The sequence below is a fragment of the Aquarana catesbeiana genome, linkage group LG05, assembly GCF_042186555.1.
Source record: "Aquarana catesbeiana isolate 2022-GZ linkage group LG05, ASM4218655v1, whole genome shotgun sequence".
In the NCBI taxonomy this organism is placed as follows: domain Eukaryota; kingdom Metazoa; phylum Chordata; class Amphibia; order Anura; family Ranidae; genus Aquarana; species Aquarana catesbeiana.
This window is the reverse complement of record NC_133328.1, coordinates 563,308,941-563,334,499: the sequence shown is the minus strand read 5'-3', so window position 1 is coordinate 563,334,499 and position 25,559 is coordinate 563,308,941. Positions and strand designations below refer to the sequence as shown.

General features: G+C 41.3%; 1 protein-coding gene across 1 annotated transcript in view; it reads right to left on the bottom strand.

Annotated features, from left to right (window-relative positions):
• Positions 1–812: 812 nt before the first annotated feature.
• The window catches only part of NECAB1 (N-terminal EF-hand calcium binding protein 1), a 316,109-nt gene continuing 291,362 nt past the window's right edge, over positions 813–25,559 (bottom strand). The window contains exons 10-13 of the mRNA XM_073631932.1: positions 24,917–25,029; positions 20,253–20,330; positions 19,648–19,739; positions 813–10,925 (exon numbers count right to left, since the gene is read on the bottom strand). Of these exons, the coding sequence (XP_073488033.1) occupies positions 10,897–10,925; positions 19,648–19,739; positions 20,253–20,330; positions 24,917–25,029 (312 nt within the window). The 3' untranslated portion in view covers positions 813–10,896. The remainder of the gene's footprint in view (positions 10,926–19,647; positions 19,740–20,252; positions 20,331–24,916; positions 25,030–25,559) is intronic.

Here is a 25,559-nt window from a genome sequence, read left to right as displayed (position 1 = left end):
AATATGAATAAATATTTTATATCAATTTTCCTCCACTACTCATTTGCTTCATATAAAGTCCCAAACTCCCTTTTTTCTGGCATTTAATATAGGGATGGAGGCACCTTTGGGTACCTCATTTAAAGTCCCAACTCCCCCTTCATTGTACTCAGATATCGGGATGGAAGCAATTGAGTATGTGGGATTGGCAGTGTTCCCCTGCCATCCCTGTGTGAGGTTGCCCTCATTTATAGGGGACCTTCTAATAAGGTTAATACATTTATATATGGATATTGTCAATATTTGTTATACAGCATTTATGAACATCTATATTTGCAAGCATTGTACAGAATATTAAATACTATTTATATGCAGCATCCCCTAGGCAGGTTCCATTTACCCACATTAACTGCTTTTACTCATAGCTCCAACATATACACTCTCTCTGCCTTGGGCCACTTGTTGTGTGTTGGTTGTTTGGTGCATGGATTCGGCTGGGGTTCTTTCTTCATCGCGGGAGCTGCGATGCACCTAGTGGGCCCCTCCCTCTCCTCCCCTCATTGGCCCTGCGCTTGGGGGGACTGGGCGGGCGCCCCTTCGCGCATTGGCGCCACGCCTGTCACGCTGTTTGTGTGACGGCGGGTACGTCGTGTGCATGACGTCATTCCTGACGTCACTGCGCCAACGTCCAGCCATAACATCTAGTGCGCTTATATGAGGGAGTCTCCGCGCCGTTTACCGAGTGTTCACTCGGTTCAGGTGCGGCATCTTCTCCCCCATTGGCCCATTGGCTGGACGTTGGCGGCATATTTGTATATCCCCCTTGCAGTGAGCTGATCTATTGACCAGTCTCCCTCTGGGGTCACGGCATACTAGTCATGTCCACCTTTTGGCATTGCTAGTTACAACATTGGTAAGACTTTCCTCTTTGGCTTTGTATTTTTCCCTCCTCTTTCCTTTGGCTCATTCCGAGTTAAACATTCTGTCCACCTAATTTTTCTTACCCATCACTCTTTTCTAGTTTCCCACACTTGTATAGTCCTATGAACTCACTTATCACTTAATATACATTTTTATATTCTTGGGCAATACCCCCACTACATCACCATGTCCTGTGGCATTACATTGGGTTTACTTACATATAAAACTATTAGTCTTACTTTAAATAGGCCGTTATTACTTTATATACATATCCAAAAAAGATCTTATTTGCAGATGCTCTTGCTTGATGAAGTATACTACAACTATTGCCACATGAATTCCACATTATTATAGTCCCATGTATTTACCCATTACTCAATATATATTCCCATATCGTTAGGCACTACCCCCACTACATTTTTCTTTCCTGTGGAGCTACATTGGATTTACTTACATATAAAATTATTACTCCTACTCAGAATAGGTTGTTATAATTATACACATATTCAATAATTTATTTCCAGATACTTCTGCTATATGGAATATATTCAACTATTGCCACATGGAATTTCTATTCACTTCCTACACGCCCCTTTCACCTTCTGATGTTGCATCCGTGCACTATGCCGCCTCAGCTCCCGTGCGGGGGGTATGTTCTCGGCCGACCATGTACCGGCTATCCCGCACTGCATTTCTGGTCTGGGTTGGTGAGTGCCTTTAGCTGAAGTATAATTTTGAGAAAATTTCCCTTTCAGAATATAGTCCTTTACAATTTTTTTTATGTACATTTTATAGAACTGCTTGCTGCATCTGCTCCTGACGAGTGGGTAAACCCACGAAACGCGTAGAGCTTTACTCGATGCTACAGCTACACGGACCATTATTTATTGATTTACCTACTATCATTATACTGTATGATGTTTATATATCTTTCTGTAGGAACACAGATTTTTTGTGGGTGCATGTGCCAGCGGCGGGCATGGTGCTTGTGGTACATGCTCATACCATCTTCTTTTTGTTTATTTACCGATACATCTATAATCCTGATCATGCGTTGTTATATATACTCTGTTACAATGTGCTTTGTTTAACCTTTGCACGTCTTAGACACATATACATGAAATGAAAAATGATTGTATGCTGTGATATCAATATGAATAAATATTTTATATCAATTTTCCTCCACTACTCATTTGCTTCATATAAAGTCCCAAACTCCCTTTTTTCTGACATGGATAGATACTCAGGACTATTTACATTTACAGTTAAGCCCCTGTTGAGACAAACTCTTCAAGTATTTGTTAAAAATCAGGCGCGGTCCGATGGGCATTCCTGAAACCTTAGTGTGTCCAACCACTTTCATGTTTCCAACGTACAACTGTTTTCAGCCTCTGTTATATTTTTATCGTTTTGTTTTTCTTTGATTTACTAGCATACTTATTTTATTTATAAGATGCTAAATTTTATGTTAAATTATTCATGATGCATTCTCTACACTGTTAAACTATGAAATTGCTATGGTTATCAATAAAACCTTTTGTAAAAGAATGTCATGAACAGAGGAAAGAATAAGTACACTTGAAGACTCCTTACAAACAGTTATGAAATCTGATAAAAAAAAAACACACAGCTATCTTCACATGAATCTCGGTTGGAGGACTTGGAGAACCGCCTCCGACGAAACAATGTTAGGCTAGTGGGCCTCCCTGAATGGGTGGAAGGAAATACACCAGTGGAATTCATAGAGAAATGGCTTCTGGCCACTATGGGAGCAGAACATTTTAGCATAGAGTCCCTGCTAGACCCACGCCCTTGGGAGAGATTTCAAGATCAAGAACTTTTATTCTGAAAAGGTTGAATTATAAGGATAGAGACATTATATTGCAGAGACCCAGACAATTATCAGATATATGCGCGGATGGCTCAAAGATATGTTTTTTTCGGACCTCTCAGCAGCTGTACCGCGCCAGAGGGCAGGTTTTTATGGAGGTGAAGCGACGATTGAGGCAGATGGAGTTGTCCTACTCTATACTATTTCCAGCCAGGTTAAGAGTAAAGGTCCAGGATAATACACTCTTTTTGCATCCCCGGACTTAGCGACTCAGTGGTTGGATAATTATATGCCGCCAAATTAATTCCCTAGACAGTTTGATTTTTGATTTTTTTCTTCTTTCTTGCTCCTCCTACTCTCTTGGGGGAGGGTTACGTAGTGTTTTTGGGGTTAAGAGAGGGTCAAGGAAAAAGGAAAGAAAATATGGAGAGAAAGAGTTAAAACGAAAAGGGAAATTAAAGGGTCAAGGAGAGCACTGTTTTTTGTGGTTCTCTCACTCATATAGCCCCTATCAATGTATATATGTTTTTCTATGTCAATTGTGTTTGTGTTTGTCTTGTATGTTAGTCTGTGTACACCTATTTGTAGACATTAGCTCATCAATCCCTTCTCCCTGTTTTCTCTTTTTTCTCTTGTCCCCTTTCCCCCTGTTCAGCCCCCTTATCTTCCTCCTCTGGGATTTTAGGGGTGAAAGGACATGGATGGATAAATCTGAAAAAAGACAAGATGGCACACATCTGGGCTATATCTTTGGTTAAACTACATGTTAATTGTGTTTTATGGTGCCACTGAGTGATGTAGTAGTCTCATGGAACGTTAGAGGTCTTGGTACGTCCCCTAAATGGCAAGCTCTTACATCTTTACGTCATTAAAGAGATTCTGGCCTTCAATAATCTGTCTGCAGGAAACCAATTTACTCCCTAATACCCTACATTATTTAAAGAGGAATCAGTTAAAGACCTAATTTCACTCTACATACTTATATCTAATAGAATGGATTTCTAATGCAGACATGTTAAGAAGGCTAGTAAGGGCCGCTTTATCTTCTTGTATTGCATATTGGCTGGGCGATCATATGTATTGGTGAATATTTATATTCCACCGCTCTACTCTTCGCAAATATCGAAAGAATTTATTTGGTTTACACTAGATAAACCAGATAGCCATTGGCTACTAATAGGGGACTTTAACAACTATATGGTCCCCTCAATGGATAAATTTCACGTACCGGATAAGCAATATCCGCCAGGAATATTGCTAGATATATAGCGGAGATGGGGTTGATAGATTTTTGGAGACAGTGTACCCTACAAGTAAGCAATTTTCATGTTTTTTGAGTACTTAGAAAACTTTCTCCAGAATAGATCTAAACTTGGGAACTCACTCTCTACTACCTTTTCTCTGTGAAATTAAATATGAGGCCAGAGGTGTATCAGACCATTCCCCTCTGGTTTTACATTTTTCTTTCAGGATTAATACAGGGTGTAACTTATGGAAGGTGAATCCATATTGGATGTCACTCTTTTCCACAGAAGAAATTAAGCTAGACCTTTTTGCTTTCCAGAGAATTAATAAATCCTCAGTCTCACCTTTAATTTATTGGGATGCACTGAAAGCGTATCTTTGCGTATCATTGCGCAGATATAAAAAAAAAAGAAACAATTCAGGCAATGGGAAAAACACTCTAGCTGATAATATGATGCAGGCTGAACTTTTATTTGTAGCAAATCCTAATAAAGATACTCAAACAGTGTGGCTACACAGTCAAGAACAATGTGCAAAGGTAGCCATAAAAAAGGCATAAAATAAAAGATTTTTCTTACAACCATACTTTGAAGAGGGAGAAGGGACAGGGCACCTATTGGCCTCTATAGTAAAAGTGCAGCGGCCAGTATAATTTATTACTGAAATACAATCTCTCTTACATAAGAAGGCTGACACCACTCCAGAGATCCTGGAGGTATTCCAGGAATTCTATCCAGATTTATACAAAAGTAGGGCATCCTACCTAGAGTGGGATATGTTAGGATTCTTTGAATCCATTAACCTACCTACGTTATTAGACGATGAAAGAGAGGTATTGGAGGGACCACTAACATTGGAAGAGCTAAGACTTGCAGCAGCTAGCTACCTAATAAAACACCTGGTCTTCCAGGGGAAACATACAAAAAATATGGGGATGTATTGCTAATCGACTTGCTGGAAGTTTTTAATCATGCCATAGAGGTGGGCTTTTTGCCCCCTCGATAAATGAAACAATGATTATTGTCCTTCTGAAACCTGTCTTGATGCAAATCGTCCAATCTCTTTGTTAACATCAGATATCAAATTGTTAGAAAAATTATTGGCAAGCAGACTGTCAAAGTATATTACAAAATTAATTCATCGTGATCAGTCTGGATTTATCCCTATTAGATCAGCAGCTAGCAATGTCAGATGCTTATTCTTAAATCTACAGCTTCCCATAGATAATAGTGGAAACAGAGCCATTTTGTCACTGGATGCGGCTAAAGCATTCGACAGTATTGAATGGGACTCTTTATGGAACTGTTTAAAGCGCTTCGGATTTGGGCCAAGATATTTAAAATGGATACAACTTTTATATAGTAATCCGAATGCAGGAGTACAGATAAAGGGATATATCTCAGACCCTTTTTTATTGAATAGAGGAACAAGGCAGGGTTGTCCCTTGTCTGCGCTCCTTTTTGCATTAGCCATAGAACCTCTCATGGAGGCTATCCGTGGCCGCACAGATATAGCGGGGTTTCGGAAGGGATACAGGCAAAGAAAAAATAGCACTCTACGCAGACGATGCCCTGGTGTTTCTAGGGGACACACATACCTCTTTGTCCACAGTTATTTCACTTATAGACACCTACGGGATATTTTCTGGATTTAATATTAATTGGGACAAATCAGTAATACTGCCCATTGATCCGATACATCTGGAGCTTCCACACCAGGCTCAACAAATTAAACAAGTTACATCATTTAAGTACCTAGGAGTGATAATTACCCCAAATGTCAATGAATACATAGATAAGAATGTACTCCTCCTTGTTGGTAAATTTAGATAACAAAATAAAACCTGGTGTTGACTATGATAGGCATAGCGAATTTGGTGAAGATGGCGTGGATGCCCCAATTGTTATATGCACTACATAACTGTCCTGTTTGGTTGACAGTAAAACTATTTAGGACTATAGACACGGTTTTCAGAGACTTTATATGGAAATGTGGGAAACCTAGAATTAAACTTGAAATATTGCAACAGGCGAAGGATAGAGGTGGAATTGCGATACCCAACTCAAGACTATATTTTATAGCAGCACAACTTCAACATTGGCACGGTTGGGAAGAGGTAGACATGCAGTACCCTATACAGAATATTATAATCTCTCAATTTAAGATATCTCCTAAAGTACAACGAATAGAATTCGATCATTTTTATAAGAATAGAAAGTTTCCTACCTTCCACTTAACTCACAGGTTATGGGAGGCGGCACGCACCATCACTCAGCATAAGGGATATACACGGCATATGCCTATATGATACAATTACCATTTAAGTGAGCTGAAGAAATTGCCAGAATTTTTTGAATGCCTTCTAATGTACTGAAGGACCGTTTTCAATTACTAAATAGTAATTTCTTTCAGTATCTCCAAATACACCACGCGCTACAAAGTCAGACATCAAAATTCCAAATACAATAAAACCCCTCTGAGATCCTCTTGAAGGCAACCTCAGTACAGTCTACGAAATGAGGGCTAATAGGAAACCTTTATCTTATCCTACAAACTGCAGAGAGTACAGAAAGACAGGTAAATAATTTTACCCAATGGCAAAAGGATATAGAAGATTTGAATGGAGAATGGATACGGGAGATGGAGACTCTACCTGAGATATCTCTCTCACCATCTCAGAAATTGTCTCAGCTGTTTATTTTACATAGAGCGCACTACACCCCACAAAAACTCTATGCCTGGGGAAAATACACATCACCTTTATGTCCTCGTTGTTATTTATCCAATGGTTCTCTTATTCATATGCTTTGGTGCTGTCCCAAGCTTCATTGTTATTGGGAAAGAGTGTTTTCAACTCTGAACTCACTATGTTTGACAGAAATAATAGGAACCCCCAAATTTGCAATACTGGGAATAATTCCGTATGGAGAATTACCAGTAGAGATGTCCACTATGTGGACTAGGGCCCTATATCTAGCACGTAAAATTATTCTTCAAACTTGGATTTCTCCTACTTCCCCAACTCATAAATAATGGGGCGAGAAACTCAATTATACATTAAAAAGAGAAAGGCTAGCTTATAAACACAGAGGAATATCCCCAGATTTTTTTTAAAAAATGGTCCTATTGGCTTGACCATAATAATACATTATATGACGGCTCATTTAGCAGAGAGGAGGGGGAGAAGAGGGAAGGGGACAGGGGAGGAGAGATGAGTTCATAGGAGAGGAGATGTTGCTACACGACCAAAGTAGTCAAATAGACTGGAGAAATTGGGATTGAAGGGAGTCTTTGACTCAAGGCAATACTACCTACTGTTTTCTGAAATTCAGTTATCCTAATCTGAGAGGTGTTAGTTCGGTGTTGTTTGTCTTGTTAGTTTTTCTTCTTTTTTTTTTCCTCTTATGCTTTTTTCTATTTCTTTTCTTCTTACTATATATTTGAATTTACTTTATTCTATGTATACCATAATGTGATTTACTCCTTCGGCTTTTCCGAGGGGGATTCCCCTTATAATGTTTAAGATAATGTTTAAGATGTGGTTTGCTTTTTTTTGTCATATCCTTGAATGTAATGAGCAATAACAAAAATAAAAAAATTATTTGATATAAAAAAATAAATAAATAAATAAATGTAAACTTGTAAAAACTAAAACATTATATCAAGTCTTTTTTTAAGCGTTAGATTGGTAAGTGCTAGGGTTAACTTAAAGAAGAAGTAGGGCCAAAGCTTTTTTGGCCCCACTTCTCCTATGGATCATAGGAGTGCAGTTCATTCTGCACTCATGTGACCCATTTCCGTGACGTCACTCAGTTGGTCTAGGCTCTGGATTGATCTCAACTTTAGAGCCAGCAGCTGGCTCAGTCTCTCAACATGCTGCTGAGAGCCTGAGTGGACCCCTTCTGACCTCTGCGCAGCCTGGCACTCCAGTGAGCATTCTTGGTATTTCTGCTGATTGTCTTAATAATAAAGCAAACCATACACTCATTTTATATGTACTTTAATACACCTCAATGGTGGTCCTGAATGAATGGCATCTGTGGGTGCACTGAGGCATCCTCATTGCAAGTTTGAGTGCCCCCAGCTTGCCCACAGCCTCTACCAAATCATAGAATGTCAGCTACCAGACGGTAGATTGCCAGCTTCTGGCTGAAGCCAGAGGGGTATACCTATTGCATTGTAATCGAATAAATAAGAAATCTTCAGTCACCAGACAACTGACTAATAAGTGCTTTCTTTTTATAACTTTGTCACTGGTATTCTTTAATACAATTGTTGATCAGTATAGTATTCTTTAAAATATTTTTTTTACAGATCTATTCACAATATACAAACAGTTTTGCCAGTAGTAGGTATTGTAACTGGGCTGTTTATTACTGTGCTTTATTAAGATTAAAGTGCATAAATAAATTACTATCAGAGGTGTAGCTACCATATTCATCAATGCCTGTCTGCATGTTTTTTTAAAGTTCACCTTTAGTAACATGTTACACCCATATTCAGGGTGTAACATGGAACACATTACTAAAGCAGCGGCAGCCCCGCACACCCCCTAATACCCTAATTGTGACAGCGCACACGCTGTCACATTTTGGAAACAGCAGGGCTCCACCCGCACAACTGCCTCATTCATTTACAACTATCTGTGAATGAATGAACTACAAGTCCCATCTTCCACTGCAGCAGACAGGCTGTAGTTCTCAATGAACTGCAAGGGTGCTGAGGAGCGCCCTTGTAATTCATTGATTCTTCCTGTTCTTTAGAAACTGTCTGCCCGTATGGGAGGTACAGGCAGACAGCTGTACTAAGAGTCTTTAGGAGCCTGACATTTGCACCCTCAAAATGCCGATTGCAGGTGCAATGCTCTGCAGGTTCATAAGAAAATAAATAATAAATGCAATTTTTTTTTTACCTGTATTTTTATTTATTATTTGTTAAGCGACCTTATCATTTAGGCTTGTTTCACAATGGGCTTCAGCTTGTATAAGAGCAGTGTAAACAGCAAGTTTTTGACAAAGCATTTGCAGAGCTTTCAGCAAGCTTTGTTGAAGCTTTTAAAATACCATACAGCTCCAGTTTGTAAATATTGAACCCAGATTCTAATGGGAGTGCTGACTGCCACTTTACGTAAGCTGCTAGGAGGCTTTCAACAAACTTCAAGAAGTGCTGCAAAACACTGCCAAAAATTAAAACAAAAAGTAAAATATGTGCTCACTGAAAATACACTGAACTTTTAGCACATGTATGTAAAGCTTTGAGGTATTCAGCACGTACCTCGTGCAGCATGTACGCTGCTTTGAAGTAGCCACCCTGTGACGCTCCAGGGATCAACCAGAGCATAATGTGCTGAATAGCCGAAACATGTACACTCTTTACATATTGAAACAGCTAACACTTTCAAATATTAGACAATCATTCTTGTCTATGTATGGGTATAAACTATCTATAGTCAACAGTGACAGTTATCTATTTATTAGCAATTACAGGCACAAAATAAATAAGATGTTCACAGCTCCCATTGGATATGGCTACAATGATCCTGGACATTTATGTTTCCACTGATTGGATGTAGTCAATAAATATTCCAAAACACTGTTCAAATTTAATGAACAGAACATTGCAGTCTGTATGAATTCTCAGATATTTTTGCACACTTATAAACAGTCGGCCATCCACAATGGTCAGAATTAGCTGACTTTTTACATTTATATTTCTTTACAATATTATAACACAGCTCAGTTCATTAACCTATAACGCATGTGCTAAGTGCTATAAGAGTAGTCATTTGCAGCAATGGGATTCAGCTCTGGTTGTTGAAAATAACAACAGTCACAATAAATAATGCATGAACATAACATGAATATACGTGCATAAATATAAAGAAAACAAAAAAATAGATGATCGATAAAAAGTCCATAGTGTCAACACCACAGTCGCGTCAGGTGGAGCCTGTGGTTGTGATGTCATCGCGTTCTTATACCTACGAAGTGACTGTTTTGATCCCAGGGACAGATGTTTTTTTACAAGTGCTGTTACTCATCATAATCTGTGAGTGTTAATTCTTTGTTTGAATAAAATTTATCAGGCAGTTTTACAATATGTGACATTGTTTTCCCTCAAATGTTTAATGAATGGGGTGCTGAGTTGTGATCGGCCACGAGTGTGTATGTGGAACTTTGCAAATCGATGTACGGAGACCAGTGGGGTCCTATTGAAGATGTGTTCATCCCTTTGAGTAGTGGTTTATAACCACACAAGTGTGTCCGACTCTGTACTTATGGTATGAGAGTCCATTAACTTTGGTAAGCGTGCATGTTTTTCTCCATTGTGGTGGATTACTGGATAATCAGGCGTATCACAAATAGCATATGGTGACCTTTGAAGTGGACATTTGGATTGTCACTGTGGTGTTGACACTTTGGACTATTTATTGATCATCTATATTTTTGTTTTCTTCAAATGTATGCACTTTTATTCTTTATATGTTCATTTAAAACGCTGCACTGTTTTTAAATTTTATTTGTATCAATTTATGTCAATTAGCTGGTGATTGGACCTTTTGAGTGCAATTTTTTCTTCTACTTTTTGTCACAATAAATAATGATTGCCATAGCTTGATGAACTGAGCCTTGTATTTGATAAGGTGTTAAAGTACAGAGCAGTTATTGGCACATTAGTCTAACATATAAATATTAAAGTCTCTGAACACCATACACAGCTTAAGATCGGTTAATGCCAGCTTATCGTAGTGTACAACTTCTTTAGTTGACACAAATGACTGTAAGGAGGCATAATGACAAGGACAAATGATACTTCTGTCCAGTTACAGTCCAATAGATACACTAAGGAGGCTATGCTAGGTCTTCTTCATTTATATGCTATGTCAAACAATATTGGCATGTCTCCAGGTGAATACGAGTTCAGTTGTTATTGAGAACCCACCATGAAGCTGGAAAACAAGAAACTCGGATTAGAATAAAAGAAGTGAATGGAATAGTAAGTTCTATAATCAATTATGAATGATAATTTTCATCCTACTTTTAGCAATACAAATAACAGGAATCACCAAAGAGTTACAGTATGTGACCATGTGAATGCACAATATCATTGGACAAGTAAATTTTATATTATGTTTAATGCATAAGTAGACATTCATGGACAAAGACATCAATGAATGAACAGATAACTGACTGATGGACAAATCCCAATGGATAGGCGGATTGTATGGGGGTAATACTGTGATATACAAAGAATGACACATAGTTATGGACAGGCATATTTTGGTCTGTGGTATGACAAACCAAAAACAATTAGTAAAATGCTGCCTGCTTTTGAAGAACCCAGTGTCTGAAATGGGGGGAAATAATATTGTACAAGGTCGGCAAGGTTTACCACAAGGATATGCAGGGTTTAGTATGACATTGCTAAGGCATAGAGAAAACGTTCTGATGTCATAATGTACTGACGGCATAGATAAGTGGTTGTCAACTTATGAGCAAAGGGGCTTCAAATATGGCCCCTGACATCACCAAATGGCAGTGCATTATGTTTAATATATGTAATGCTTGAGAGGGCTGCCAGAAACTGCAGACCTAATAGAGAAGATGAGGGTCAGAGAGTGTGAACATGCTGCAGAAGATAATACAAATAGGGAACATGTTACATGAAGCTAGTAGAGATCAATGCTATTACCCTAGTCAATATTCCCACTACAAACTGCTGAGGGCAGAGGGCCTCACATTATATACCAAAGGATATTTTACATGTGGTTCACGTTATGCAGGGCATTGTATGTAAGGTGATTCATAAAGAGTAGATACCATAAGGTACTAGGACACAACAATCTTGTGATTTTTACCTTCTTTTTCACAGCACTCCCAGAGCCCCAAAAGTCTGTATTTACTTAAGCAGTAGGGACCCCCCCCCCACCCTTGCCTAGGCTGATCCACATGCCATACGGAAAAGGAGCATTGCTATGTGGAAAAGAACAGGGATCTGCCTATTCATTTACACTGAGAAGGTTGATACGTACAGTACATATACACTTTAAATTAGAACTGAATGCAAAACATTTTTTTCATTTTGGATAGAGTAAGGGAGGGTTTTAAACCTTGTCTTTTTTTGCCATTTGTACCCATTGGGGAGGTTTTCCTTCACTTCCTGATCCATAGCCAAATCAGGATGTGAAAGGAAATCCCTGCAAAGTGAGGGAATCCCTGGTTTTTCAAATTCCTGTTCTGATGACAACCCAAAATGTGGGATTTTTTTTTTAACTTTAACTCTTGTTGATAATGACAAATGGAGAGGGTGAATCTCCCTAACAGGGGCACAGACAGCAATAAAAACATGACAAGTGTTGTAATCCCTCCTCTCTTTATTAAAAACCAAACAATTAGTTTTGCCTTTAGTTATACTTAACCACTAGCCGACCAGCCGCCGCAGTTATACTGCGGCAGGTTGGCTCGGTTGGGCAAATCGCTGTACGTCGCTCCTTTAAGACAACGCAGCGTGTCCCCGGAACCAATGCGCATGCCAGGCACCCGCGATCGCTCATGACAGAGCGAGAACCGGGATCTGTGTGTGTAAACACACAAATCCCGGTTCTCTCAGGGGAGAGGAGACAGATCGTGTGTTCATACTAAGTATGAACAGCGATCTCTCTCCTCCCCTAGTCAGTCCCATCCCCCCACAGTTAGAACACACTTCCCTGCCAGTGTCATTTATACAGTAATCAGTGGCTATTTTTAGCTCTGATCACTGCATAAATGTCAATGGTCCCAAAATAGTGTCAAAAGTGTCCGATCTGTCTGCCGCAATGTCGCAGATCGCTGCCATTACTAGTAAAAAAAATAAATAATAATAAAAATGACATAAATCTATCCCCTATTTTGTAGACGCTATAACTTTTGCGCAAACCAATCAATATATGCTTATTGCGATTTTTGTTAACCAAAAATATGTAGAAGAATACATATCGGCCTAAACTGTGGAAAAAATTATAAAAGAAAAAAATTGGGATATTTATTACAGCAAAAACTTCAAAATATTGTGTTTTTTGCAAAATTATCGCTCTTTTTTTGTTTATAGTGCAAAAAATTAAAATAGCAGAGGTGATCAAATACCACCAAACGAAAGCTCTATTTGTGTGGAAAAAAGGACATAAATTTTGTTTGGGTACAGTGTTGCACGACCGCGCAATTGTCAGTTAAAGCGACGCAGTGCCGTATCTCAAAAAATGGCCTGGTCAGGAAAGGGGCAAATCCTTCCGGGGCTGAAGTGGTTAAAGGGGGTCTGGATAGAAAGGCCAGGCAGTCTGTTAGGTCACCTGAGACCAGGTGACAGATGCACTCTGTAGGAGTCGGAAGTGCACCGCTAGGTAGTGGACCCTAGGGCTGACTACTGCGGATTGAACCCTGGGAGGTTCAGGAAGCAGGTCTACTGGATCACTAACGCAGATCCCACTGGGAGCTAGGGCATAGATTCCCCAGGGCCCGGAGTCTAAGAGCCAGCAGGTGTTCACCAGAGCCTCTAGTGGTGAGGATGAACTGATCTGCAGTCTGGCTCCAGGTCGCGGCCCCCAGGGTCTCACAGCTCACGCTCACGGTAGACTACAGGAGAAGAGGAAGGAGGCAGCAGGCGGGAAAAACAAGGAAAGTAAGGGATAAGCCAAATGTCAGGGGGACTAGCAGACAAGGATAAACATAACACGTCAAAGGTCAGGGTCACAAGCAGACAGGGAGAGTCGAGAACAAGCCAAAGTCGGTAACAGGAATCAGACGTAGGAAACACAGCAAGTACATACGAAAGCTAACACACAATGGTTGATCAGCACTGCTGGTTTGCAGTGCACAGATTAATATAGGGTTCCTTGATAGGACCTAGGGTGGGGCCATGCTTAGAGGAGAGGTTATAAAACCAGCCAGGTGTGAGTGGCTGGCCTCTTAGTCTGAACACATGAGGAGAAGGTAAGCTGACAGAGAAAGATTACTGCATAACCATGACACAGTCCCCAAGTAGGGACCCCCCCACCCTTGCCTAGGCTGATCCACATGCCATACGGAAAAGGAGCTTTGCTATTTGCAAAAGGACAGGGATCTGCCTATTCATTCACACTGAGAAGGTTCATACGTACAGTACATATACACTTTAAATTAGAACTAAATGCAAACTAACTAACTAACTAATTAAGGGTTTTAACCCTTGTCATTTTTTTCTGCCATTTGTATCCCATTGGGGAGATATTCCTTCACTTCCTGATCGATAGCCAAAACAGGATGTGAAAAGAAATCCCAGCAAAGTGAGGGAATCCCTGGTTTTCACAAGGGTCACCAGACTTGTATCCCCATTGAGAGATTTCTCCTCTATTCCTGTTCTGATGACAACCCAAAATGTGGGATTTTCTTTTACTTTCACTCTTGTTGATAATGACAAATGGAGAGGGTGAATCTCCCTAACAGGGGCACAGACACCAATAATAACATGACAGGTGTTGTAATCCCTCCTCTCTTTATTAAAAACCAAACAATTAGTTTTGCCTTTAGTTATACTTAACCACTAGCCGACCATCCGCCGCAGTTATACTGCGGCAGGTTGGCTCGGCTGGGCAAATCGCTGTTGTGTACATCGCTCCTTTAAGATGACGCAGCAGGCGCCCGCTGCATGTCCCCGGAGCCAAAGCACGTGCCCGGCGGGCGTGATGACTGCCGGGCACCCGCGATCGCTCATGACAGAGCGAGAACCAGGATCTGTGTGTGTAAACACACAAATCCCGGTTCTCTCAGGGGAGAGGAGACAGATGTGTGTTCATACTAAGTATGAACAGCGATCTCTCTCCTCCCCTAGTCAGTCCCATCCCCCCACAGTTAGAACACACATAGGGAACACATGTTAACCCCTTCCCTGCCAGTGTCATTTATACAGTAATCAGTGGCTATTTTTAGCTCTGTATAAATGTCAATGGTCCCAAAATAGAGTCAAAAGTGTCTGATCTGTCTGATAAAAATTGCAGATCGCTGACATTACTAGTAAAAAAAAAATAAATAAATAATAAAAAGGACATAAATCTATCCCCTATTTTGTAGACGCTATAACTTTTGTGCAAACCAATCAATATACGCTTATTGCAATTTTTTTAACCAAAAATATGTAGAAGAATACATGTCGGCCTAAACTGTGGAAAAAATGATTAACAAACAAAAAAAAATGGGATATTTATTACAGCAAAAACTACAAAATATTGTCTTTTTTGCAAAATTGTCACTCTTTTTTTGTTTATAGTGCAAAAAATAAAAACCGCAGAGGTGATCAAATACCACCAAAAGAAAGCTCTATTTGTGGAGAAAAAAATGACATAAATTTTGTTTGGGTACAATGTCGCATGACCGTGCAATTGTCAGTTAAAGCGACGCAGTGCCGTATCGCAAAAAATGGCCTGGTCAGGAAGGGGGCAAATCCTTCCGGGGCTGAAGTGGTTAAAGGGGGTCTGGATAGAAAGGCCAGGCAGTCCCAAGATTGTGTGTCCTAACACCAAATGTTGCATGATTTCAGAAAATGTGCTCTTAAAAATATGTATTGATGATCAAGGGGATGGAATATTTTTGTATTTTTGACCCAACATATACTTAATAGACTAAAAATCTTACGATGAATGATTAGAAAAATTGGGGGGGGGGGTGGGGGTGGGAAATCATCTTGCATATGACAGTGCCCACAGCTTCTAAATCTTCTTTTTACATTAAAATACTGCCACTATATACCTTTTTGGCTTATCTGTATACCACACATAATAAACTGCAGGGTCTGCCTGAGTGCTGAGTGTTCAGGTAGGAGGAGATTTCCACTATAGCCTGTGTCCTCACGCTGTTATGGAAGGTGGATCATCCATCAATCAAGATGTAACATCCCACCCGCTGTGTACTTTTTTAGGTACTGGGCGAGGAGGAGGGAGGGACTGGGCTGTCATTTAGGATCTGTATACACGCCCACATATGTGATATCAGTATCATGTGACCTGAAAAGCTCAGCTCAAACAGGAAATATTCTCTCAAGCAACAGAGGTTTAGTAACACCTTAATTAACTTGTTCAAATATGTTCATTACCAGTATACATATTGGGCAGATTAATATTTCATCAACATACCAAATCCAAATAAAGGTAGGGAACACATTTTTAGGAGGAGGGCCATATTATGAACCTCTATAGTTCTCAATGCTAAGCGTCAACACACTTGTATGGAGGGCTGTAACTATTAAATAGGGTTGTAAACCTCTCTGTGGAAGCTCTACCTATAGGTAAGCATAAAAAAAGGCTTACCTATCGGTACTGTAAATATCTCCTAAACGTGTGCTGTTTAGGAGGTAATTGCTGTGTTTTGCGCCGATGATGTCATCGGCGCATGCGCTGTGAAGAAACGGCCTGCATGCCGTTTCTTCATGAGCAAGTGCCGTGACTGACGGCTCCCATGCGCATGCGCGGGAGTGATGTCACGCGGCTCCAGCCAGTCACAGGAAGACAAGTAAAGATGAATGTGGCCTGCAGCAGGGACAGCGCGGCCTTCGTTTCCAGGTAAGTGCAATGCATACTAGCACATTATGCTTTTAGTTTGCAGGGGCAAAGGAAGGAAGTAAAACCCATCAGGGTTTACTTCCTCTTTAATGTGTACATTATGTCATTGCTGTCAATGAAGATATACTATGAAATTATAATATAAATATTCTATCCTCTAGATTCATCTTTGCATCAGACTGTCTATGGAAACAAGCAGCCTTAGCTAGTGTACTCCTGGTGAATCACTCGTGCAGGAGATAACACCGCGAACACTAATTAAAATGGCTAATTCTAATTTGAAAATATAAGCTTGTAATGCATGTGAATTACACCATAAAAAGTAACTCTTATCGAGATCTTCTGTTATTAAAACCAACTGACAGCTCAGCAATCTTATTTTAAGGCTCGTACTCACCAGCTGTACTGTCATTTTTTTTTGCAGACTTTTATTTTTACAGACATGGGGTGATCTGTTGTTCTCAGTAAGGTCCAATTACAAATATTGCATTGGAATAAAGTCCTGTGTGCAGCATTTTTGTGTGGCAATCTGGATTTTGTTATCTGAATAAACTGGAAATGTTCATAAATAGATTGTACAAGGAGATGGGGGTCATTTACAAGTAGTAATGCGTTACCGCAGCACATGGTGACTGTGGCGTTGCCATTCATCTTAACCCTTAATTCTGAACCTCCACCCCCATATGGACACATGTTTAAATGTAAATGCAAATGTCAGGGGCACCTATGCACAAAAATTTCAATTGCTATACATAGGTTACACAGCGCAAAGCACGCCATCATGGGAGGAATAATTCTAGGTCCATTATTCGCAGTAAAAGGTGATGACCTGTAGGGGCTTTTAAAGCATCAAAAATCTAGGGATTGAAGTTTGTTGCCATTTCACAGGCACACACAATTTAAAGCCCTGTCATTTTGGGTAACTATTTACTTGGCACAACCTCATCTTTTATTTTTTACCAAAAATGAATTAATATATTGTGTTTGTATGCCCTAAAATTAACTTTAGTGTATTTAGTAATGAATGGGCTACCCTAATTCAATGCATGGATGCATGCTGTAATGCACCACAAAGGTATAAATCCAGCCTAAGTATTGGAGCAAAGATAGGTTTGACAGCCTTGGATCTTTTTATCTGGAAAACCAATTTAGTAGAGCTACTATATAGTAGTAGCTCTGCTGTTCTGGCAGGTTCCAACATCTGATGTTTAGAATTGGGCCTTACCTCTCTTTTGTTGACTCGTATATGGCACAGGTATTTTAAGCAGAGCTAATATTATTGCTCACATACAGTATCACACAAAAGCGAGTACACCCCTCACATTTTTGTAAATATTTTATTATATCTTTTCATGTGACAACACTGAAGAAATGAAACTTTGCTACAATGTAAAGTAGTGAGTGTACAGCTTGTATAACAGTGTAAATTTGCTGTCCCCTCAAAATAACTCAACACACAGCCATTAATGTCTAAACCGCTGGCAACAAAAGTGAGTACACCCCTATTAAATGTGTTAAAATGTCCAAATGAGGCCAAAAGTGTCAATATTTTGTGTGGCCACCATTCTTTTCCAGCACTGCCTTAAGCCTCTTGGGCATAGCGTTCACCAGAGTTTCACAGGTTGCCACTGGAGTCCTCTTCCACTCCTCCATGATGACATCACAGAGCTGGTGGATGTTAGAGACCTTGCGCTCCTCCACCTTCCATTTGAGGATGTCCCGCAGATGCTCAATAGGGTTTAGGTCTGGAGACATGCTTGACCAGTCCATCACCTTTACCCTCAGCTTCTTTAGCAAGACAGTGGTTGTCTTGGAGGTGTGTTTGGGGTCGTTATCATGTTGGAATACTGCCTTGCGGCCCAGTCTCTGAAGGGAGGGGATCATGCTCTGCTTTAGTATGTCACAGTACATGTTGACATGTATGGTTCCCTCAATGAACTGTAGCTCCCCAGTGCCAGCAACACTCATGCAGCCCCAGACCATGACACTTCCACCACCATGCTTGAGTGTAGGCAACACACACTTGTCTTTGTACTCCTCACCACCTGGTTTCTGCCACACACGCTTGACACCATCTGAACCAAATAAGCTTATCTTGGTCTCATCAGACCACAGGACATGGTTCCAGTAATCCATGTCCTTAGTCTGCTTGTCTTCAGCAAACTGTTTGCGGGCTTTCTTGTGCATCATCTTTAGACGAGGCTTCCTTCTGGGACAATAGCCATGCAGACCAATTTGATGCAGTGTGGGGCGTATGGTTTGAGCACTGACAGGCTGACCGCCCCACCCCTTCAACCTCTGCAGCAATGCTGGCAGCACTCATACGTCTATTTCCCAAAGACAACCTCTAGATATGACGCTGAGCACGTGCACTCAACTTCTTTGGTCGACCATGGCAAGGCCTGTTTTGAGTGGAACCTGTCCTGTTAAACCGCTGTATGGTCTTGGCCACCGTGCTGCAGATCAGTTTTAGGGTCTTGGCAATCTTCTCATAGCCTAGGCCATCTTTATGTAGAGCAACAATTCTTTTTTTTAGATCCTCAGAGAGTTCTTTGCCATGAGGTGCCATATTGAACTTTCATACTGACCAGTATGGGAGAGTGAGAGTGATAACACCAAATTTAACACACCTGTTCCCCACCTGAGACCTTGTAACACTGAGTCAGATGACACCGGGGAGGGAAAATGGCTAATTGGGCCCAATTTGGTTATTTTCAATTAGGGGTGTACTCACTTTTGTTGCCAGCGGTTTAGACATTAATGGCTGTGTGTTGAGTTTTATTTGAGGGGACAAAAAATTTATGTATTTGTTACTGTTATACAAGCTGTACACTCACTACTTTATATTGTAGTAAAGTGTCATTTCTTCAGTGTTGTCACATGAAAAGGTATAATAAAATATTTACAAAAATGTGAGGGGTGTACTCACTTTTGTGAAATACTGTATATCTAAACATGTACAGTTTAGCCTCTGAATATTAAAATGATAAAGTGCAATAATAACAGTGGTTGATGTTTAGACATTAACCATACATACGGAATCACAATAGTCCATGCAATAGCATATAATAATGTCCATGAATGCAGTGATGATAATTATACAAACCAGGTACGAGCATCGTAGTCATCAGCTCTGGTGTTTCCAGGAAATCAACGTTACTCCGCTGAAATGTCTTGCTGTAATTAGCTTGGAGATGACTGTGTAAACATTTCATCAGTTAATATGTGAAAATTAACTGTTCAAAGTAAACCTGTATAAAAACTAAAAGCATACACCAAAAGCCTTAGAGACTTGACAGCACATGCCATCGTAATATATTTCATGTTCCAACGCACACTTTTTTTATGCTCAAAACTTTGTCTTCATAATGCACAGGTGATGGGTATTTTATTTATTTTTTTGCCTGTAAATTTCCCTGCCACTGAATTCCTGAAAACACCTATAATGTGCATGGACACATGGGCTGACATAGAGGGTACTTTATAGGCAGAGAAAAAAAAAAGCTCAAACGCCTGAAGAAGTAGCTTTTTTGAGCTGCAGTATGCATGGGGCCTAATAGTGGCTAGCTTGTTACTGGGTGATTCCCCCACCAGAGTCATCAGAAATAGCAATTTTAGGTTAATTTGTCTTTTACTATAAAGTTGTTATGAATACTCCAGTCTGAGTGCACCAGCATAATTAGTAAACAGAGAATTAACATCTTTACTTACTTTTTCCATATATTACTATTCTCCCAAAACTCATAAATGATGTATCTGGACTCGCTGGAAAGTTTCTGAATGGACACGCTGCAGAAGACAATGCAATGCTGTCATGTTTTACAGAATACAAAGATGTTACTCTGAAAACAAAAAGTGATAACCTGTGCTGCTAATACACCTATCGATCGAATTGCTAAATGAAATATTCTTTTCTATATTCTGAATAAATCTGAGAATTTTTCACCATCGTTTCAACTACTGTTTTTGGTGGGGTTTGAATCAAAGATTTAGAGAGAGATTGCATGAATTGTATGGTATATGGAGGCTTTGTTATTTTACATTTTTTTATGCATGATCAGAATATGGTACAATAAATTATTGTTTTAATTAATCAGATGCCTGAAACAGTTGAATTAGATGTTTAAGCACATGAAAAACTAGCAGATCTTGCCAGAGGAGAGGAGTATTGGACCTACTCTAATATCAGCACATGTTACTCTAATGCCGCGTACACACGGTCGGACTTTTCACCTGCAAAAGTCCGACGGACGCCGCCGGACCAAGTCCGGCGGACAATCCGACCGTGTGTGGTCTCCATCGGACTTCCGACGGACCGTTTCGGGCGGAAATCCGACGTACTTTAGATTTGAAGCCTGCTTCAAATCTTTACGTCGTACCTCCGCCGGACTCAGTTCCTGACGGAAAGCCCGTTCGTCTGTATGCTAGTCCGAAGGACCAGATACGACGGAGGAGCAGGTTACTGCATCTCGCGCTCGCTGCAATAGGAAAAACGAATTTTCCCATTGCGGCGAGCGCGGGGGGCATCCCAGGCCCTTAGGTCTGGTATGGAACTTTAAGGAGAACCCCCTACGCCGAAAAACCGGCGTGGGGGTCCCCCCAAAATCCATACCAGACCCCGATCCGAGCACGCAGCCTGGCCGGTCAGGAAAGGGAGTGGGGACGAACGAGCGCCCCCCCCTCCTGAACCGTACCAGGCCGCATGCCCTCAACATGGGGGGGTGCTTTGGGGGAGGGGGCGCCTTGCGGTGCCCCCCCACCACAAAGCACCTTGTCCCCATGTTGATGAGGACAAGGGCCTCTTCCCGACAACCCTGGCCGTTGGTTGTCGGGGTCTGCGGGCGGGGGGCTTATCGGAATCCGGGAGCCCCCTATAATAAGAGGGCCCCCAGATCCCGGCCCCCCCACCCTATGTGAATGAGTATGGGGTACATGGTACCCCTACCCATTCACCTAGGTAAAAAGTGTTAATAATAAAACACAACACAGGTTTTTAAAATAATTTATTAAACAGCTCCGGGGGGGGGGTCTTCTTCCGTCTTCGGGGGTCCCTCTGGTTCATCTTCTCCCGGCGTCCGGTTGGTTCTTCTCCGCTCTCCGGCCTCTTCTCCCGGTGTCCCAGGTCTTCGGCCGGCCCCTCCGCTGTCTTCAGGTAGCTCTATTGCCAGCGGAGGTCCGGACTTCTTGGCTTCTTGGCTTCTTGTGTTCTCTTCTCTTCTCTTCCCCCAGATGTTGACACGACGCTCTCTCCGGCTGGACTGGTCTCTGAGGGCTGCGTTGTGACTTATATAGGCGGAGACCCCGCCCCCATATGATGTCACAGTCCCTGGGCATGCTGGGACTGTGACGTTTTAGGGGGCGTGGTCGACCACGCCCCCTAAAACGTCACAGTCCCAGCATGCCCAGGGACTGTGACATCATATGGGGGCGGGGTCTCCGCCTATATAAGTCACAACGCAGCCCTCAGAGACCAGTCCAGCCGGAGAGAGCGTCGTGTCAACATCTGGGGGAAGAGAAGAGAACACAAGAAGCCAAGAAGCCAAGAAGCCAAGAAGTCCGGACCTCCGCTGGCAATAGAGCTACCTGAAGACATCGGAGGGGCCGGCCGAAGACCTGGGACACCGGGAGAAGAGGCCGGAGAGCGGAGAAGAACCAACCGGACGCCGGGAGAAGATGAACCAGAGGGACCCCCGAAGACGGAAGAAGACCCCCCCCCCGGAGCTGTTTAATAAATTATTTTAAAAACCTGTGTTGTGTTTTATTATTAACACTTTTTACCTAGGTGAATGGGTAGGGGTACCATGTACCCCATACTCATTCACATAGGGTGGGGGGGCCGGGATCTGGGGGCCCTCTTATTATAGGGGGCTCCCGGATTCCGATAAGCCCCCCGCCCGCAGACCCCGACAACCAACGGCCAGGGTTGTCGGGAAGAGGCCCTTGTCCTCATCAACATGGGGACAAGGTGCTTTGTGGTGGGGGGGCACCGCAAGGCGCCCCCTCCCCCAAAGCACCCCCCCATGTTGAGGGCATGCGGCCTGGTACGGTTCAGGAGGGGGGTGCGCTCGTTCGTCCCCACCCCCTTTCCTGACCGGCCGGGCTGCGTGCTCGGATCGGGGTCTGGTATGGATTTTGGGGGGACCCCCACGCCGGTTTTTCGGCGTAGGGGGTTCCCCTTAAAGTTCCATACCAGACCTAAGGGCCTGCGACGGGGCTCGCAAGGTTTCAATTTCGTCAAAAAAAGCGGCGAGATTGAATTCCTTTTCTAGTCCCGTCGTACCCAAGTCACGTTCAAAATGAACGGACTTGTCCGTGTGTGGGAAAGTCCGTTCATTCTGAAAGTCCGTCGGGAAGACCGGATTCCGGAAAGTCCGGCCGTGTGTAGGCAAGTCCGGCCGCTCAGAAAGTCCGGCGGTAGTCCGCCGGAAGTCTGGCGGCAAGTACGTCGGACCTAGCTTTCTAGAAAGTCCGACCGTGTGTATGCGGCATTATAGAGATCATTTGCCTCATCACTTAATTGGGGGCACTCCTTTTAATGTTGAGGTTACCTACATACTTCTTGGATTATATTTATATACATGTAATATATCATCCTGAATATTTATCTCTAACCTTAATGGATCTGGATTTCATCCCATGAGCCAGTAGGCAAAACATCTCGAGACAGTCCTTTTTATTCCTTCCCTCTGTAGTAGTGACGATTAACCAATCCCTTTGGACTTTAGTAAGAACCTTATATATAACGTATCTATGATACATGTATGGTCCTGAAGAAGTGGGGGATCCTGTGAAACGCGTAGACCGTTTACAAGTATATGTATACAGTACATTAATATAGTTCTAAATTAACCAGAAGGTTCTTCTATATAAAAGGGTTTTTAATCATTTTTTTTGCTGTCATTTTTTTTCTTTTCCTTTCTCTATATTTGTACAACAATAACATTTATATATACTTTTACTTTGTTCTCATTTGGTATATTTAAAGTCTCATTACCCTATACTGTACTATTTTGAGATATATTTACAGAATGATGCCAATGCGAACTTGCCAATGGTTCCCATGACACGTCACCAGTTTTAATATTTGAAAAGCTGATATGTTTATGGCCAACATTATGCATAAATGCTTTCCACTTATTAGTCCAACCAAACTGATATTGAACCTACAGGCTGATATTGGTAAATATAATCACTCTCAGGCTATATGCTCCTTTATTTTCCTTTATTTTACATTATGGAAAATGCAGCAGGGGGATTGAGACTGCAAGGCAGAGAGAGCAGTTGAGGGAACTTTTGGGATGGTTGTATGTTTAATGCTATGTTCTGTTTTAAAGTAGAACTAAAGACAAAACTTTTTTTTATATCTCGTATAGAGTAAATGAGCGTTATAACCCCTATCAGGTATTTATTTTATTTTTTTTGCCATCTGTGTCCTGTTGAGGAGATTTTCCATAACTTCCTGTTCCTGTATCCTGGTCACCAGAACTAGTGTCCCTATTGGAAGGCTTCCTCTCTATTCCTGTTCTCCTGACCATCCAAAGTTTCAGGATTAGATGCTAGGAGGAGGTTAAGTGTTAATAATTATTTAGAGAGATGAGATTAAGGTTAACACACGGGCATACTTTTTTTACTTGTTTCCCGAGTCGCATGGCCTTCCCTGAGAATAACCAGCACTGGGTTCTTGGTGTCAGAAACCAATATACCATTTTTGCCTGTGCATTTCTGTCTATTTTCTCATTAGGATCTAAATATAAAATTTTACAGAGCTATCTACCTCCTGCATCTCATTCTGTGGCAACCTGTGCCTGAGTGGTGCAGGTTGGATGCAGGGGGAGATGCATAAATTGCCACTTTCAAAGAGTTGTTATTGGCACAGGCACTGTGAGGGGGCTCTGGTGTTACTTATGGCTGGTCATAAAAGATATAACCAGGCCATATTATGGTACCTGTTTTTCTGCAGCAACATTATTTTAAAACCTTTAACTTATTCACAAGCTTATTTCTCTCTTATTGGCACAGTTCAGTTGTGGAAGTGTTTTTAAAATGGAAGTTTAAGAGTTGGGGTGGTCTTGCAATGATCCCATCACATATAGCTATTGTCCTATTGTGTAGGCCCAAGGGAAACTGGGGACGCTTTTAAATGCTTCCCAAACTAAATTGTTTTCCTACCAATGACCTGAAACAAACAGACACAAACACATGAAGAACATACTTTGTATTTGTATTAGGTATTTGTAGACAGGATCTTTTGTATTTAAATGTAAGACCTCAACCCTTCAAAGGATGGCTGCTAACCACTGGTGTATACAGTCCTGGCTGTGATACAAAGAATTATATAACAAGAGACAATGGCTTGGGTTATACCACATACTTACTGTAGACAGCCTGACTGAGCTGAAACAGAATCTACGTAGTGTTTCAAAGAAAGGCGAAATTCTTCTAGCTCCTCTATTAGCACAGTCAACTGACGCTGAACAATCATTATGTGCTGCAGAATTCAAAGAGATTGACATAATTTGACAATCAAACAAAGAAAGACCCATTAATCATGCATAGTTTGTTAGAAAAGACTCAAATGGAAGATAAAAGGATCCCAAGATAATTTACATGCCTCTCGCTGACATATATATTTGGCACCGGAAATTCTTTGGTGCTTGAAGAATCAGCAACATTCTCAGTGATTTTAAATTAACTCTGTAATAGAGCCAGCACACTGAGCCTAATTTATTCTGTAATATAGTCAATCTTTTTTTTCTGCAAATCAAAGAGCATGTGCTGGTCCAGGCTTTAAAACTATCCACAAGGGGGAGTTTTGTGAATGAATGGAGGGAACTGCGTTGATTAGTAAGAAAAGTATGGGATAGGACACAAGGTGGTAGCATGTTTTATTGTATTCAAGTTTAACCTAAACTCATGAACTGTGCCCAGAAAAAAGACAGGTATAGGGCAAAAGACTTGTCATCAGTTTGGCCTGTGGTCTCCCAGCAGTTGATCTTTCCCTGTTACTGACTTTCCATG